The sequence below is a fragment of the Melospiza georgiana genome, chromosome 11, assembly GCF_028018845.1.
Source record: "Melospiza georgiana isolate bMelGeo1 chromosome 11, bMelGeo1.pri, whole genome shotgun sequence".
Classification (NCBI taxonomy): Eukaryota; Metazoa; Chordata; class Aves; order Passeriformes; family Passerellidae; genus Melospiza; species Melospiza georgiana.
The window spans coordinates 23,496,600-23,515,627 of record NC_080440.1 but is presented as its reverse complement, the minus strand read 5'-3'; the positions used below and the strand labels follow the sequence as shown (position 1 = coordinate 23,515,627).

At 44.2% G+C, this 19,028-nt stretch overlaps 1 protein-coding gene across 2 annotated transcripts; it reads right to left on the bottom strand.

The window, feature by feature from the left end:
- Nucleotides 1-1,672: 1,672 nt before the first annotated feature.
- NINJ1 (ninjurin 1) lies at nt 1,673-16,968 on the bottom strand. Of its 2 annotated transcripts, XM_058032094.1 has the most exons (4): nt 16,779-16,968; nt 9,786-10,020; nt 5,556-5,717; nt 1,673-3,777 (listed from the first exon to the last, which is right to left on the bottom strand). In XM_058032094.1, the coding sequence occupies exons 1-3, from the start codon at nt 16,848-16,850 to the stop codon at nt 5,563-5,565; spliced, it is 462 nt and encodes a 153-aa protein (XP_057888077.1). In that variant the 5' UTR covers nt 16,851-16,968; the 3' UTR covers nt 1,673-3,777; nt 5,556-5,562. The 2 variants fall into 2 exon arrangements, with proteins under 2 accessions (XP_057888077.1, XP_057888078.1); XM_058032095.1 differs by lacking the exon at nt 5,556-5,717.
- Nucleotides 16,969-19,028: the final 2,060 nt, after the last annotated feature.

Here is a 19,028-nt window from a genome sequence, read left to right as displayed (position 1 = left end):
GGTCAGTCCTGCCCATGCTCCTTCCCCTCTGCCCTCCCACCGCTGCTGGACGTGTTGCAGTGTCAGGATGGGAATACTCAGTGATGGGGAGAGGAGTGAAACTCCACGTACAGCTGACATGTCATGCTGCAGCACCTGGGTGCCCCCCAGCCTCTGATGGAAACTCTGCCCTAAGGCCTGCTATGACCATGTTGTTATCTATCTCTTCCTGGAGTACCTTCTCTCACTTATTTCAGTTTACTTCCTTCTCTAGGGACGTCTCAGCTCCTGTCTCTGGTTCGGCTTCTGATAGGCCCAAGAGAAGCTGAGCCCAGGTACATTTCTCAGGTCGTGGTGCAACTTGAAAAGGGTCTGGGGGAGGGATCTTCCAGTTTACCAGTAGAGCCTAGAAAAGGTGGCACTTGTAACAGAGTTCCCAGAAATCTGATATAAGAAAGAACCTTTTACAATGAAGGTGCTGAGTGCCCAGAGACATAATCACCTGTGAACAGTAATGGGCTCCCCCAGCAGATGCTCATGCCCTGGCTGGTGGGGTCCTGGTGGTGGTGCCTCCCCCAGACCCTTTTCAAGTTGCACCACGACCTGAGAAATGTACCTGGGCTCAGCTTCTCTTGGGCCTATCAGAAACACCACCTGCTCCAGGAACTGGTGCTGTGCAATTCCTCCCAGCACCCACCTGACCCTCCCCGGGGACAGCTTGAAGCCACTCTGTCTCCTCCTGTCCTTGTTTCCCGGGAGCAGAGCCAGAACCCCTCAGCTGCTCCCTCCTGTCAGGGAGTTGTGCACAGTGGGAAGGTCCCTCCCAAGCCTCCTTTTCTCCAGGCTGAGCCCCTTCCCAGCTCCGTTCCCTGCTCTGGACACACTCCAGCCCCTGCAGCTCTTTCTTGTTGTGAGGGGCTCAAAACTGACCCCAGCATGTCCAGCTCAGGGGATGGGCACTGCCCTGGCCCTGCTGCCACCCCAGTGCTGAGCAGCCCAAGGTGCCCTGGTCCTTCTTGCCCACCTGGGCTCCTGTTCAGCCACTGCCACAGCACCCCCAGGGCCTTTGCTGCCCCTCTGGCTCAGCCTGGAGCTGCTGGGGGTGTTGTGACCCAAGGACAGGACCTGGCACTTGGCCTTGTTCAGCCTCAATCACTGGCCTATGATCCAGCCTCTCCAGATAAAACTATGGAGCCTTCCTGCCTGACAGCACATCAATACTCCCAGCAACCTGAGTGTCATGTGCAAACTCACTGAGGGTAAAGAAGTTGTTAATTCAAACAACTGAATGGCAGTTGAGGGGATACAGAAACCAGGATGGTGTTTTCTGCTTCAGCCCATTTTATATAAGACTCAGCATCAGAACGAGCTCCAGCAGTGACCTGGTTTAGAAGACAAATACTCAGAGTGAGTTCCAGTAAATATGGTTGTTGTCACCTGCTTCAGTAAGTAGAGCTACGCTGAAAATCCCAGCCCAGGCTATTCTGCATGCTGAAGGCACTAATGAGAAGGACCGTGAGCAGTGCTCACCCTGCCCAGAGCTTATGAAACAGGAGCAAACGGCTGACCTGGCACGAACTGCTCCCCACAGAGCCTGGAAAATTCATCTCCCTTCATTATTGATGACCTCTTTTTAAAAGAGATATTTGCCTCCAACCAAAAACTCTGAAAAAGCACAGCAAACCAGAGAATGAGTCAAACATATGTATTTGTTTGCTGCCCCTCTGAGATATTTGCCTGGATTTTAAAGCAGCACCTGACTTAAAAGAATAATAATCCTGTGATTAAATTATTTATACTTGAAACCAACTTGCAGATGCTTCTGTCTTCTAAAAAATACATGAACTCTGAAGGCTTCAAAGACTTAAAATACAGATTTCATGTCTAAGAATGTTTTGCAAATCTTACTTAATCGCAATAAAAGACATGGGAAGCAGCATCAAAAGTGTGACAGCCATGACAGACAGACAGTGGGCACGAAGAGTCCTACAGCAGTTGGTGGTTTGTGAAAAATAAATACAGGAAGGAAGTTGTCCTGCATGCCTCCTTCAGAACTTGTTCTGAGTTATGTTTACATTAGTATAGCCCACAAAATGAAACCACTGCCTGCTGGATACTGGTTAAATACATGTAACAGTGGAAATGAAGCAACAAAAGACAAATTAGAAAATAAAAAAAGAATATCTATTCCATCACTAATCACATGAGTTTGATTTGTTTTCTGTTAGTAATCCTTACAGAACACATACATGAAAGTCTGGTACATCAGTGGGCTTTGAGACATAACCAAAGAGAAAGGTCAGTAACAAAACCTGTAAATGAGATGAGACATGAAGTCAATCTTCTATTCTTATGTACAAAGGAGCTTTTGAAAATTCACACCGAGAAAATTGATTCATACAAATCTACATCTTACATTTACATATAAGTGCAATCTAGAAAACTTAGATTTTTCTGATTGTAGGTACGATACTTTGGAAATAAAATTACTAAAATGTTTTTGTTGAAGAAATTATTGTAACCTACACTATTATTAGCAATAGTGTATTTAGAAAAAGTGTAGGTCCCTGAGCCAGCAGGTAAGAGACTAGAAGATACTTATAACTCTATATATATATTTAAAAATAAAAATTTAAAATTTTATTTTGCTTTTAGCCATAAACTCATAAAAGGAACAAAACTGCAGCAATCAATGATGGGAAGGAGAGAGAGGAAACTAGATAGAAAAACTCAGTTCATTTTGCCATTTGAGTTGCTGCTGACAGGCACTTGGTTCCAGTTTAACAGGTAAAGTTCACCCTGGATCTTCCAGTTTACCAGTAGAGCCTAGAAAAGGTGGCACTTGTAACAGAGTTCCCAGAAATCTGATATAAGAAAGAACCTTTTACAATGAAGGTGCTGAGTGCCCAGAGCAGCTGTGGCTGCCCCTGGATCCCTGGCAGTGCCCAAGGCCAGGCTGGGCAGGGCTGGAGCACCCTGGGACAGGGGGAGGTGTCCCTGCCATGGCAGGGTGGGACTGGATGAGCTTCAAAGGTCCCTTGAATGCAAACTACTCTATGATTCAAATAAATACATATAATGGACAGAATACACAGAATAGCAATACATGGTAAGAAACCATTAACAATTAGGTGATGTGTGTCTGTGCATGAAGGGCAGGAAATTTTAAGTGTGTCCAGAAGAAACAATTCAAATGATTATCTGTGAACAAAACTGGGCAAAAGAATGCTGCTTATTTCTTTTTGTCTCATCTTTCCTTTAGCTAGAGTGGAAAAGAAAGCAAAACAAAAAGCTGTGCAAAAGCAGAGCTACCTTTACACACTGCAAACCAGAGCCCTGCTGGGCTACAGAGTGCATGGGCTTGGTGCCAAGCTGTGAAATGAAGGACAATGTGACCACACCAGAATCAAAGGCCCTACATTTCTTACCATCGTGAAATGACAAATTGCCACAAAAAGCAAAGGCATGTAAAAAGAAAAGTCCTGTGAAATGCTACCAGATGCTATTTCCTTGTTTCATGAATTTATGTCACTTCTCTGAAAAAATAAAAAAGTTTCTTCAGAAATTGAAATGCCAATATTCCAGAAAAACAGCATCCTTAGGGCAAAGCTAACCTTGTCTTAGATGCCAGACAATTTAAATATTAACACATGGGAAAATTTCAGGTATATAGGTGTGTTGGAAGCTTGAGAAAGCTGCTTGGTGTGTCCAGCTTCTTCAAATTATTTTTCTTTCCCCACTGTGTCCAGTGTAGCTGGCTCAACTGCAAATTGCATCTAAAATGGATGCTCCAGGTCTCTGAAACACAAAGACATTGATATTTTAGTGATACAGGAATTATAGTAAATGATACATTTACTTTAAAGGGGCAATTAAGTTTTCTGTGGAAAAGGATGCATAATAGTAAAGGTGAAGCCAGAACATGGCCACTCATTTCTCTCAGGGTTTTGAGGAGACTGTGGCAACAGACTGAAAAACACTTATTTCTCAGGTTACATTCAGATGACAAGATGTTCTTAGCAAGGGCAATGCGTACAAATGAGCAAACAACAGCTGTAATGTTCCAAAGCAATAAAGAACTTTCACATTTAATAAGTCTGCAGCAAAAAACAGGTCTGGACACCACATTTGGCTGTTTAATTAGGAAACTGCATGTGTGAGAGCATGGAGGCAGGAGCCCACATGAGCTTCCTTATGCCTATTCCAGATCCTTGTCTGTGCCTCTGTCCCAGGTATTTTGTGTGTTTCATCCCGTGAAGGCAGCTAAAATTCCAATAATCCTTCATGCAGCTCCCTTGGTTTTGCCAGTGTTAATTTTGGGGTTATTGCTTCAGTACTGCTTTAACATGTTCTCCTGAAGTCAACATTCTACCTGCATTTTGGGTAATAGCTCAGATAATCTATGTGCTCTTCGCTGTTAAAATTAAATACTTATTAGTCTGTTTGTAGCAACGATGGCCATAAAATGCATTAAAACTAGCTTGTTTCACTGCCAGATTTTCACAGGTTTTGGTTAAAGGAGAAAATTACACCCACATCCTGAGATAAATTACTGTAGTTCTTAATTTTCCTGGTAATTTTTAACAGTGATTTCTCCTCATGCTGTTTTGACTGATGATAAATTTTGGCTTGATTCCCATTTTTGTCACAGATTTCTGTTGCGCTGTTCATCTACAGATTAATGATTTAAAGGCCTTGTATCTTTGTTTTTATGGAGCAAGGGTTTCCTGTAGAAGCTTGCACAAAGCAGTGCTGTTACCTGCACGGGCTCCCTGTGCAGTACAGAGTGCAGCCCAGACCAATGCCACAGCAATGCTGGCACACACAGACTCAGCACTGCTATTTTACAGGCAGACGTTGACCATGGTGCTTCTTGCATTGTGAGCTTATAATTTAGGTTTATGTCCTCCCAAACTGCTCATCATAGCTAGGAAGACACCCAGTTTGATCCCCACAATCCCTACATTTATCCTTCTGCGTAAGTAAAGAACAAAGCTGCAAGTGCAGGTAGAGCACGAGGATTGCCCTAAACGGGCACATGTGAAGTGACAGTGCTCATCTCCGTGAGCTGAGTCTCCCACAGAGCACAGCCCCGTCCTGTGAAGGACAGAGCAGCCACACGATCTGAGCCAGCCCAGAAACAGAGACTCCAGCATGTGCAGGGTTACATGTCAGATTGAACAGCCCTAGCTACTTGGAAACAGATTGTCTTCAGCATTAAGTAACAGACCGGATGCAAACCTTCCTCAAAAAAAGGAGAGGCATTTGGAGAAAGCAGAACAAAATTTCCCTTATTGTCTCAGTCAGCAGTAAGGAAAAGGAGTGGCTAGGCCAGGACAATCCCTACACTTCTGACGGGTGACAAATGCTGCCATCAACTTTTGAACTCCACATTCACAAACACATTGTAATAACTTACCAGTTCCCAGCAGCTTCTGCTTTTGCACTAATGGGAAGTGAGCTCAGGTATCTGCAAGAGCTTCAACAGTACAGATCAGCCTGTGGCTGTTTCTGAGGTGCCCTGCATTCCTGGATGCAGTGCTCTGCTACCTCATGCTGCAGGAGACCACACTCACCTGGTCCTTACTGTCTTGATGCTGGCTCAGCAACTGGTTTCTGCACTCCAAAGGCAGTAATAAAAACATTCACAACTACTATAATGAATACTAGTCCAGTTGCAAGGTTGTTGAGGAAATTCAGCTTTCCATGTTTTGCAGGGTTGTTAAGGTCATATTTTACTTCAAAGAGAAAGGAGAAAAAATGTTTAATAATATGTATATTTCAAAATCCAGAATAAAAGGTTTCTGCTGCAGTTACAGAATTTATCTTATGCTAAGCTATTTGGATCAGTCATATTTAAAAGGAAGTCAGATTCTGCAGTGTCACTGAAAGTGCTAAGGGAAAGGTCTGTAACCACAAGGAGCTTATTAACTTCAGTAATTAGCATCTAATCTCTGTGGAGACACATGGGAAGTAATGGATGCACTAACATCACTAGAAATCTTTCGAGTTCTTGAGGTTTTGAAGCCTAGCTTTGTTGCAGACTTTAAGCATTTAAAAATTATTTCAATCTTGAATACATGAAACTTGAAGCCCTGACAGGATGAAGTTAAATTTCCTAGTTAAAATGCTACAAATGTCATTACCAGGGCTGGATTTTTTCTGTACTGGTGCCCTTCCCCAGCTTGTATTCCCTTGTACTCCCTGCCTTTGCCCTGATTCTGTTTTTAGCAAGCAAGGGTACTCGATCTGTTAAACAGAGGGGGGTGTCAGAGCAGTGTAGCTGCAGTCCTTTCTACAGAGAGCATCTGCTGTGTAAACATTTTCCTTTGTTTCTTGCAGCTGTTTTTTGGTTGAACTGCTAAAGGGAGTGAGGGAGGCTCACATAAGCATTAATGGAGTGTAAGCTTTGATTCCAGGCCTCGTGATAGCATACAAATTAGTTACATCGGGCTGATAACAGGTTTGGTTTTAAGACAGTGAGAAGTCTGGGGCACTTGCCTGGCATCACAGAATCATTAAGGCTGGAAAAGACCTCCAAGGTCATCAGATCCAACTCTGACCAAATACTATGCCCACTGAAATACCATGTGAAAACCCAAGAGTTTCCTGTCTCTATTCCCTGGCAGGAAGGGCCCTGCAGCTGAGACCCTTGGCTACATTCCTTTGATGCTGATGGAGTGAGTGCTGATGAATTCTGGAGCATGTTTTGAGAATGGGTTTTGTCTGTTGAGACTCCAAGTTCTCAACAGCATCTATCACTGGAGTTTGTGTCTGCATGTGCACAACATGTGAGAGAAAGTTTATACCAGACAAGTTTTTACAGCAACATAAAACCTAGGGCTCCTTCTGATGGACACATACATAGACACACAACTTATGACACTACCACACAAAATAAATCTTGTTACTTGCTTGTACCATCATCACTGTGTTCCATACTGCAGAAGTGAACCACTGAACCAGCATCCCTTGTTGTTGAATGGTGGCAAACACACTTGTGATGCTGAAGGGCTAACAGCCAGGTTCACCTGGGGTCCCTAATAATGCTGTTTTGGTTTCAAGGAATTCTGAGCACCTGCTCAAGTCCTGTTTGCTAAAGCAGTGTAGTCAAACATCACAGGCCAGGCAAAGCATTGAAGAACAGTGTGGGGGAACTGCCCTGAGAAGCTACTGCACACCTTTGCAGACATTAAATAACTGAAATTCAGTAAGCACTTTGACTTAAAATGAGCTTACACATCTGTAAAGTATCTGGAGGCATGTGGATGCTTGCACTCCAACAGGACCTGGAAGGACTCCATGTGAGTGAATAATAAATGAAGCTGAATCATGAGTTCTGAAACACAGAATAACAGCATTTGGGACAGTTGGATAAAAACAGAAAGGCAATAATGGCCTGACTGTTATGTGAGTTAAAAGCAATCACGCTGAAAGGCAAACTGACACTTTCAGAGCTGTCCCTTTGTCCACAGGAGGGTCAGAGAAGACAAGTAATACTTGTCAGTTTAGGAAAAGTTCTAAACTTTCAAGTAGAATTGCAGTAATCCTATCTTTGTAATTACAGCACTTAAGATGAGGGTGTTTGTGAAAATGATTTCAAGCCACTGAAACTATTTCAAGACATTCTTTGCTTTTCTTCCAAAAAGTTAAGGTCACCAAATCCCTTCCAAGGACAAGTTTGCTGAACATTTCTCACATTGTTTTCGTGAAAGGCTCTTTAGAAGGAGGAAAATCTTTTAATACCTAGTAGAAACTGTGAGAATTGGTAGCTCCCAGGGCAAAACCCTGACTCAAGGAAAGAAACTGGATCATGGCACAGACTTTTGTTTGGCCATGTGAGAGCTTGAAGAGACAGAATTTCATGGCTGGACAGAAACAAACTATTCCTGCAAGCCAAAACTATAAAATATACTTTGTGAAAAGCAAGTTCTTGGTCTGATACCTGCATTTTCGTACCTTTGTGTCCCGCTTCCTGTCTTCTTCCTGTCTTTTGCCTTAGCAGGACAACACTGCTCCAAGGGTGCATCACCATAAGCCAAAGGCTCTGTTACCCTCAATGTGACAAAGATAAAATTGACAGCAATTTGTCACAGTACAAGCTGGCTTGTACTGGGCAATTGACTTGGCTATAAATCAGAAATCCAACTGGTTCCATAAACTGGCCCCTGGGTTGACAGACAGGAACCTCAACCAATTACACTCCATCCTAAGCTGCAGACATCTCACTGGTCAGGAGCTGGGCCTTGTGGGGATCAGATCAATCAGCAGTTGGGACCAGAGGTTTCAAATCCCCTATATATACTAGGTTTGGACACCAAAACACTCTGTTTGTCAAATGGGGCTTTGAGGTGTGTGTGTCGTCCCTGTCTCCAGCCACCTAAGGGACTGAACATGCGGCCCATAACATAATAGCAATTTAAACCATTTCAGCAGGGTCTTGCAGAAACAAGTGTTAAAAAGCAGTATCTCAGCATATACTGAGAAACTATTGCCCAGCAGAAAGACAGGGAGCTTGTTTACAGCCTCAAAGCTTGCTGAAGCAACCAGTGAGACACCCTCAACTGAGGAACATAGAAGTATTTTACTGATTTTTCCATTACTTGTTTCCCACACCTGCCAGCATCAACAGGTTGGGTTTTTTCCAGACCCCTTCTGCAATCTCCTCTGAGCCAAGACCTGGATTCTGCTTTTGCACCAACTCTAACAAATGCAGAGACAGCTGTATTCCATCTCTTTTGTAAGAAAGAAAAAAAGCCATATCAACTGTGAATATTAAAAGTCATGCATATCCTGGATGCCTAGGAACTTTCTCCTTGAACAGAACGTTGTTTTTTCAGCTGTGATGAGAGCACAACACTGAAAGATTGTCAGGGATGCCAAACTCATTAAATGCCATGTGTGAAGTCTGCCTTTTCATTTGCATTAGGCCCAAGGTCAGTTACCTAGTTCCCACTGAGGTAAAGGATGAGATTTGAAAAATGTTATGAGAATAAATGATCCCATATCACTAGCAGAAATGATCCACAGCTGTTTCCTACCATTGGCAGTGTCATTTATTCCAGGTGGGCAATGGTAGACGCAGTTTGATTGCAACACAGCCAAGCCAAAGACAACATGCCACACCAACATGACGATGGACATTTGACTTTCACTTCCCCTTTGGAGTTCCCCATTCACATTATCTTCTTATATGATATGGAAGAAACACATTTCAGTCATAAGATTAAGTAACAGGTCTTGCCAAAAACATTATTATGAAACTTGATAGACCTCACTATCCTATCTGGCCTACTGATTCTTTTACAATATTTCATAACTTTCCTTCCTCTTCAGGCTTTCTGGAGGAAAAATATTCATAGTATGGGCAAATGAGTAGGAGAAAGGTGACAAAAATTGAAGATTTCACATAACGTTGACCTTCCTCCCTTTGTTGCAGTATTTCTATGGTTTCAAGAGAAAATCTGCTTTTTTGGATATCAGAAAAATTTCTTTACTGAAAGGTTTGTCAAGCATTGGAACAGACTGCCCAGGGAAGTGGTTGAGTCACCATCCCTGGAGATAATTAAAAGGTGTGTAATTGTGATGTTTATGTACACGGTTTAGTGGTGAACAGGGCAGTGCTGGGTTAACTGTTTGACTAAATGATCTTAGAGGTCTTTTCCAACCTAAACGATTCTGTGATTCTTACCTGCATCGGTTCTGAGGTAAAGGCTTTTTAAAAGCAAAGGGTGTTTATTTACCATCCTACAGGCTGTGTCCTATAAGAAAAATACGAGTCAGTGGTTCTTGGTGTTGCTACCTACCAAGGAATATCAAGAGCACTCCCACCATGACTTGCAGGGTGAGCGACAGACTGATGAGAATGATCAGCGGGACGTAGAAGGAAAAGGAGGGCCCTTGCTCCATGACAGCTTTGAGCTGGGAGGCGTTGGCCATCAGCAGGGCGATGTCCAGCATGCTCTCGGCCGCGCTCTTCTTGTTGGCATAGTGGTTGATGTTGATGGGTCTGTTCCTTTGGAACCACTGCCACCTTCTGTGCTGGAGCCAGCAGAGAGGAAAATGGTTATTCACATCTCGTAATTGGTGCTGAGTGGGACATCACTTGGCCCACCAAATGATTCCTGTGACTACATGGGCACAACCACAGCAGTGCTGAGATCTTCTGGGCAGCTTTCCCCTGTTACCCCCGTCCTCCAGAAGGAGAGCAGAAACCTGCCTGCTTCTACTGCCCTTTTACACCTTGTCCAGCTTGCCTATAGGATCAGTTCAAACAGTCAGCATGTTTCTACCCTGGGAAAAGAAGAGACTGGAAAAGCTGAAAAGTTTGCACTGAGAAAAAGCTGAGAGGGAAAAACCACTGTAACACAATCCAGCAAACAACAGGTTGTTGTGACTAATTTATTCCTGAAGGCACACTTAAAAATACAGATATTTATTAAATTCACTTTCTCTCCTTACACATCCAAAAAGTTCTGTCATTTCTCATGAATCTTCTTTTAAAGACAGATGTGAAGTTGGCCAATGTGTGAGCTTTACTTGCCCTCCTTTCCTTGCTACTCCTTCCTTCCATGCCACTCTTTCCATGCCACACCCATACACAGATGTTTTTCCACTTAACTACCATCACATCATATGATGTGTTGTTGCCAAGAATTGCCCAATTAAAAGGGAATCTTTTTTCCCCCATTTTCACATCAGCTGTTTTGGGTTGTTTTTAATTTGTTTGGTATTTTTTAAATTGCTCTGCAAACAAGCAGGAAAATAAAAACCAATTGCAGGGCAAACTTAGGGCTAGTTAACCCAACAGGATGAATATATGAGTGTTTCCTGATGATGATTCATGTGACCTGACTTGCAATTTCACTGCTTGTCTCCCAGCAGTGCCTATTTCTCTATGGATTAGATCACTTAGGGTAACTAGGTTAGACTTAGCAGTCCCATTCCATGAGGAATGGAGAGTAAGTGATCCTCTATTCTGCTGTCTCTGAACAGGTTAGCAATTTCATTCTTTCTGCTCTTCTAGACTTTAAAAATAATTGTTCTAGCTGTCTTCTTTAAACCTACTTCTTAGAGACTTTTTTACTGCCCAGATGTGTTGCTCCTTGCCAGACTCCTGTGAAAGGAGTCTGGCTTTGTGGGTTAGCTCAAATGCAGAAGACAGCCTCTAATTACTCTCCTCAGCAGAACTAAACATTATCAACTCCCAAGCCAGGCTTGCCACAGTCCAGACCTAAAAGCCTCCTTTTAAACAGGGTAGATATTCATATACACATTGCCAGTTTTTTCAGGGCATTTAAATACCAAACTTGACCTGTTTTCACCAGACATGTAATCCATCACAAGCCTAAATGTTTGACTGAGTGTAACAGGGCAGCAGAAAATGTCAGAGGTTTTTCTCAGCCTGTGATCTTGCCTTCACCAGGAAAAATGGCCTGTAATCATGAAAACCCCTGAAACATTCACTTCCTGCCTCCTGACTGATGTTGGGAAACCAGAAAACAAAAATCCAAAAAAGAGAGCAAATTGGCCTTGTCTTCTGGGAGCCAGCTGAAGGCCACTGCCAGAGGTATTGAAGCTGATGCAGTCAGTACTACATGGGTACTTTTTAAGATCAGATTGTGTGTAAAACAGCAATATATACACAGGTAAGGAAAAAAGAGATGTTGCCTTAACCTCAGGAGAGGGACAGTCTGTACAACAGAAATTGTAGTAGAACTTTGGTTATGTGGCTTTACGGTTTCAGGGGGATTCCAGGCATGCAGCAACGTGTGCAGCCCACAGCACCAAACAACACTTGCTGTGCTTTGATCACCCACAGGAGTACAGAGGGACAGTGGAATGTCTGGAGATTTTCTAGGATGCACCTAAAGGAACGCTCTTCCTGCAGGTGTCACTTGGCAAAAGAGCAGTACGCATTGCACAGGACCTGCTTCAGCCCCAGGGCAACCAAAACATCTCCTCACACACATTGAACATTCAAATTCCTCAGTAGAGACAAGAAAAACTGAGTCCCTCTGGGACCCAGAAAAACTGAGTCCCTCTCAAGTACAGAAAGAATTTATTGGTTGCATTTATTAAAAAGCAAATACAGGCGGCTCTGCAGCAAATGTCCTTAGGTGCTGAGTGTGTGACAGCGAAGCCCCACCTGGTGATTCAATGGGAAGGAAACAGCACTGAAAATGGAAATATCTGAAAACAATAAAGTATCTTTGCTAAACATAGTAAATTGATATAGAAAGGATTACAGCAGTTTTCCTTCTATTTGGGGTTAGTTATTAATGCAATTTTATGGGCCAACAGCTTTGATTGAAAATGAGACTGGACCAGAATGACGTCTGGGTTTGCAATGCCATAGAGCAAGCTTCCTGAAAATCTCGTGTTTAGGATAAGTCTGAATTATAAAACAATGGAAACTTGCTAAATAATAATGAAGATATGCAGAACTAAAGCTGAGCCATACTGAACTTAGTGGGGCTGCTCTTTACTGTGTTCTGCAATATTCTTCCCAATCAGAACGGATAAAAAGATGCTAAAAAGCAATTTTGTTTAAGAAGTAATTTACTATGGTTTTGAAGTATTAATCCTTCAGAAAAATACCACACGGCTGATTTTTCCAGATCTTTGAGGGAAAATTTCATGTTTGGAAAAAATTCCAGTTAAATCAAAAAAGAGATGGATCAGACATAAAAGGAATAATACAGGACTGAAACAGAACACCATTTCAGAACTTTTATTTTTTTGTAAGATCAAACTTACAGTTACAGGATTGAACTAGCAACTTTGCACTAGTATTTAATAATACTTATAGTTGTAGAATTTTCATATCTCCATCACCTACACACCGAAATTGTAAAGGGCCATTTATGGCCACTCTGAAGTTAGTCCTCCCCTCCATCTCAGAGACCTTGCTGATCTAAAAACAGTCAGGTAAATATTCAACAAAGAAAAAAAGTATTTGCCCAAAAAAAAATATTTTAAGCCATATCAGTCATGTAATGGATGATTACAGATTCACAGAATAGGCTGAGTTGGAAGGGACCTGCAGGGGCCACCCAGCCCAGCCCCTGCCCAGACAATCCCACCCTGGGCATCCCAAAGGCTCCTGCAGCTCTGGCAGCCTCGGGGCCGTGCCCATCCCTGGGGAGCCTGGGCAGGGCCAGCACCCTCTGGGGAAGAGCCTGGCCCTGAGATCCACCCTGACCCTCCCTGGCACAGCTTCAGGCCATTCCCGCAGGCCCTATCGCTGGCCACCGCAAGAGACACCAGTGCCCCTCCTGTGCCGCTCACAAGGAACTTGTGACCCCAGTGAGTCTCCCTCAGCCTCCTCTTCTCCAGCTGAACACACCAAGGCTTCCCCTCCAGGCCCTTCACCATCCTCGTGGCCTCCTTATCTCCTATGGATTCTTTGTACACTGCCTCAGAGGATACTCTGTGGTTTATCCTTCAAAAACACATCAGATCACTTGCTCAGTTTAGTACTGACTCAAGAGAGAAAAACCCCTTCTCTGGCCCTGGAGTGAATCATCAGTTTCATTTCCCATGGAAATTTCATTCTGAGGAGAGGGGGGAGATGTTCGCCCAAGTAGCAACCCAGTGTAACACTAACTAGTTTGTGAGAACTCTGCAATCACATGATGCGGTTGCTGGCAAATACAAAAAAAGGAAAAAATAAAAAAGAAAAAAGGGAAAAACTCAGCATGTATTTGTGTTTCATAGACGTCATGATTTTCTAGCAGCTCCAAAACCTTGTGCTTAAGAAGAATCACTTTTATACAAACAGATCATGCAAGCATGACTACATTAAGAAAAAAACGGTGGCAATCATGTTGAGTCCTGAGAGCTAAAGAAGTTAATATTAAAAAAGGGAAAAGTACAGTCTGCTGAGGGCCAGCTTTAGCAGCTTTAACAGCTTTAGCACTGTCTTCCTAAAGCTCTACTGGTTCCAGGGTCCAGTTAAAATATTTCTACTCATTAAATTACTGTAAAATAATCAGCACATCTCATGACTAAATTTGTGAAATGAAGGAGTAACTTAAATTTGTTCACACAGCTATTTAAATAGAAGTTTGCTCCTGTATAATTTTTTCTGCCTTGCATTATTACTACTCATTCCACTCATTTGGTCTTACAATACTATTTCTCACAACTGGGCTGTGGGCTGTCTATTTTGTGTGGTTAACACACTGTTTATTATAGCTCCTTAAAAATATTCAAGAAAAAACTTTACACCAATAGTATCAATATTTGGAGTATATAGAACACTCCAAATTCAGTTTGATATGAGTAATGAGAACATACTATTTCAGGCTATATGCAGCAAAATAATTTCAAGTTCCTACAGGCTGGTTACTTGCAATATGATGCCAAGAAACTGCCATGTCTCAAATTACTTTCATGTTCCAAATTACCCCTGAATTAATATATGGACTTCAACACATTTTTAGGAATAACACAATTAAAACTGTTTATTTCTACTATGCAATTCTTGTCCACCTTTTTCATAGCTCTTCTTTAACTCTTCATCTAGCACGTCCTGTTATCTTGGAAACACTAAACTAGATTTTACAACATGGTGGATGGAGAGTGTTTCAATATGGACAATGAACAAGGAAAGCAACTAGATGGATGAAAAACTAGTTATAATCTGTATTTGTATGAACAGATCCTTTGAAGAAGAGATGAGATACTTGTGCCAGGTGTAATCCCACATATTAGTCAGTGAGGTGTGCCATGCCAGACCAATCCTAGAAGCAAGGAATTTCTTGCTTCCAAAAGTCTGACATCTGCTAAAAAAATGTATTCAAATTAATGCTGGAGTAAAAATAAACCACATCAAACCACTGTGTGACCCTTGTTCAGACCTACCGAGAGCTTAACTGGTCTTTTTAAAATTCTTATGCTTTGATTGCTTTGAAGGTAACAACTACATCTGCATTTCATGCCAGCTCTTCTGTGTGAGAAGGCAGTGGTCTGTGGTGAAGGTGTGCAAGAGAGTCTGTTTTGAGGAGAGGACAGACGCTGGGACAGGCAGGAAGGAAACAGGAGTGGCCCATGTTCCCATGCCTGTGAGCATTCCTCAGACACCTCTTGACCCCAATACAGAAGATTCAGGCAGCTGCAGATGGTCCCTCCAGGTTTAGGAGGCTGCCGAGCTGGGGCGTTCTTTTGTTTGTGGGAATTGTGAACACTGGCAGACTTTTTAAGGTATCTTCTATTCAGAGATGGGTTCTTGGAAAATCCATTTGTTTTACCTGGCATATACTTTGGGTGTGTGAGTGTGTGTGTGTGTGAGAGAGAGAGAGAGAGAGAAAATTTAAAAAGTGTTTATGAAGTTCACTGAAGTGCCACTGTATACATTTAAAACAATGGAATAGCATGTCTCACTGCTTATTCTTTATATGGCACTCACTGAGAACTTGAGTTTTGATGGGAAAGATGTAACAAAATGAGAGCTGCTTGCAACTGAAGATGAAGTAAAACAGGAAAGTTGCTGAAAAATTCTTGGAGCAGACCACACTGGGGTCTGTACTTGTGATGCAATCACAAAGCTGCATCAAGAAAATGAGAGAACTCCTGAGAAGTCAGAGGTTTAGAGGAAACCACTCCAGACCACCAGTTTGACTTGCATACCCTAGGCTTGATTAACTTTAGGTAGGATTTCCAGGATTTATTAAAACCAGATTTTTATTTTTCTTGGTTTCATATTCATGACTCCAAATGTTGTTAGGGAGAGAGGGTTGGAGGAAGGACAGATGTGCTACACAATCAGCCCAGTCTGTCTGTAACCAGAACATTTTACCAGCGACACAGAAGAGGGCTTAGTACAGTGGTTTCTGTGTGGCAGAGACTTAGGCTGGAGTAAGAGCTGCCTTTAGAGTTTAGTCCTTTCCAAAACAAGATAAAAGCCACTCTTTTACCCGTCTGTTTTCTTCAGATAAGTGGCATGTTCTACAAATATCCTTTATACTTAAACAGAATGCAAATGAACATTTCCCAGTGAGGATGTCTGGTCATGTTTTGACCATACATAGTATGAAAAAGCTGCGTATTCCGGCTTTTATTTTGATTACTGCACGGAAATTAACCATACAGGCACAACCACTTCAGCAATTCTTCCTGCTTTTGTAATTGCTTATTTCGCGCGGATGTCCTCTCCCAAGCCCTGCAGGTGAGGCGAGCTGCGGGCGGGCCCCGACCGAGGAGGGCCCTGGTGGCCCCTGGTGACAGGTGACAGCTGTAGGAGCCAGGAGCGGCCCTGGTGACAGCTGTAGGAGCCAGGAGCGGCCCTGGTGGCCCCTGGTGGCCCCTGGTGACAGGTGACAGCTGTAGGAGCCAGGAGCGGCCCTGGTGACAGCTCTAGGAGCCAGGAGCGGCCCTGGTGGCCCCTGGTGGCCCCTGGTGACAGGTAACAGCTGTAGGAGCCAGGAGCGGCCCTGGTGGCCCCTGGTGGCCCCTGGTGACAGGTGACAGCTCTAGGAGCCAGGAGCGGCCCTGGTGGCCCCTGGTGACAGGTGACAGCTGTAGGAGCCAGGAGCGGCCCTGGTGGCCCCCGGGTGCCAGTTGTAGGAGCCAGGAGCGGCCGGGGATGCTCTGCCCGGCCCTGCCCGGGCACACGGCCCCGCGCAGCGGCCTCCCCGCAGGAACGGCAGGCTAAAAAGCCAGCAGGAGGCGAGCAGCACGGACCGCCACCGCACCCCGCGGAGTCCCGGTCCCGCCCGGCCTCGGGAAGGACACGGAGGGACGGACACGGCGCCGGGACCCCCGCCCCGCCCCGCCGCGCCGGGCCCGGCCCTCACCTGCTCCTCGGCCGCCGAGTCCGCGCCCTCCGCCGTGCCGTTGAGCTCGTGGGTCTCGCTGCCGGAGTCCATGGCGGCCGCCCGGGCCCTGTTGCTCCGGGCGGGGCAGGGGAAGGTTCCCCAGGGGCAGCGGCTCCCGGAGCTGGCCCGGCCTCGCCGCAGCGCGCCCGGAGCCACTCCCGCCGCCGGGGCCGCCTTCCCCCGTTCTTCCCGGCTCTTCCCCGCCTCCTCGCCTGCCTCTCCCCGCTCTCCCCTCCCTGCCCGCGGGCGGAGGTTTCCGCGCAGGGCCGGGCCCGGCGGAGCTCAGCGCTCGGCCCCGAGGAATCAGCGGTTCTGACACTATCCGAGTCCTGAAAGTGACCTGAATACTTTTATTTACTCTGAGCTTTCGTGAAAAGCCAATGATCAAGGCAAAGGGTAGTGCCCTTCCTTCCTAATCAGCAGGACCTGGAAAGACATTTCAGAACGTTTTCCAGACATCCTGGAAAGACATTAGTGAAAGGTTCCCTGTCCATGGCAGGAGGGTTGTGACAAAACGATCTTTGTTGTTCCTTACAACGCAAAACATTCCATGATTCTGATTTTGGTTTTGCTTGCTGACATGCAACTGGTGTGGGCTTAATACCTGAAGCAAATAAGGAAATTTCCAGCGTCTGTTGTTGGGGAGATCAGTTTCAGCAATCACATTTTTCCATTTTGGATTTAAAATCTTGAAGGCAATGATTAAAATATATAATTTTTTTTTTTTTTTTTTTTTTTTTCTTAAGATGTGCTGCCTTGCTTGGCACACACATGTTTGGAACAGACGTTATGAGAAAGAGAAGCTTTCCTTCCAGCAGTGTGGACTTGTGCCAGAAGGAAATGAGTAAGCTCCTGTGTAGAAATAAGCAGAAACATCTATGCAAGTTGTTTAGCATTAAAATGAGGACGTCTGGAGTTTGTGAAAATGCTCTTACCGTGAATATACAGTTTACCAATACTCTTTTGGATTATTTTTTTGATGCATTTAGAAGTGTAAGGTAGTTCATTTTCTCTGTAAAGAGCAAGTACTACCCATTAGACAAAGGACTTCTCTGTGCAGTAGTGCTCACTTGCCCTGGGCTTGCTGCCCTCCACACAGTCCCTCATTGCTGTGCAGTGTGCTGTGTTCACAGCACATCGCTTGTACACTTGAATCAGCCTCTCAGCTGCTCCATTCTGCCTTGTACAAACAGCTGTTCCATAGTCGGGAATGCTGGCTGCTGTTTGGTGGGCAGCCAACGTGCCTGCAGTGCAGATGTCAGTCAGACTATGCCTGGCAGGGCTGATTTTAGGGAGAAGAGGGACCCGAGGGCTCCGGGCTTCTCTGGAACAGAGGTGGCTGGGAGTGCTCATGGGTATCTCCTCTGAATGTGAAGTTCAAATTTGCAGCATGGCCACAAGTCATCTGGAGACCATAGGATTGTGCCTGGGCATGGCATGGCATGGCATGGCATGGCATGGCATGGCATGGCATGGCATGGCAGCGTGTTGTCTGACTCCAAACGTTGTGTTCAGAGACAGCTGTGTGATCCCCCAGCCTGGCCTTTTACACAAATTATTGGCGTTCCTCCCTGGAGAGTCTGATGATCAGTTTTTCACATATCACATATTTTTTTTGAAAATTATGACAGCCTGCCAGGTTGTCAGGTGGTGGTACTGTTCTCTAATTCTGGAGCACGTTTCCTGAGGAGATCTGGCACTCCTGGCTTAAGCCCTCTATTAATTCCCTCCTGGAACGCCTGCTTTGGGGTGTGCTTATACTGCTGCACCTTCCCTGCTTCAGCAAGAGTGACAACACAATGCTAGCTGAGAAACTAGGTGCAGCCTTGCACTTAAAATAGGAAAGAAATGCCAAGAATTTGGATAGAAGAGACTCAATTGCAGGAAATAAAACTCCTGTTTTTATCCTTGGTCTTAAAGACTTCATAGCTGTTATACTTTCTGGCTGAAATTGCATAGCTTAGTCTATTTCTATATGTTAATTCCTTCTTTCAAAAGTCCTAGTAGAGTCTCTGCACCTTTTTTAACCACAGCATATATGTATGTATATATATGCATATGTATTTACACACTAGTACAATTAGAGGATGTGGTTTTTTTGCAAAGTTTGTTGAGGAAATTGTGGAGCTGAAATGAAATGGTATATAAAATTGCAAATTTGGCATGGGAAGCCTGGTATAAAAGTTCTGCTGTGCTTGAGCATTGTCTTTTTTAAAACTGTGTGTTAAT

Bases quoted from the DNA above. Each gene is read 5' to 3' on its own strand.
- NINJ1 (XM_058032094.1), bottom strand. From the start codon at position 16,850: ATGGACTCCGGCAGCGAGACCCACGAGCTCAACGGCACGGCGGAGGGC. The intron at 10,021-16,778 runs GTGAGGGCCGGG...TGCTGGCTCCAG, and splicing joins ACTCGGCGGCCGAGGAGCAG to CACAGAAGGTGGCAGTGGTT. The intron at 5,718-9,785 runs GTAGGTAGCAAC...TTCTCTTTGAAG, and splicing joins AGTGCTCTTGATATTCCTTG to TAAAATATGACCTTAACAAC.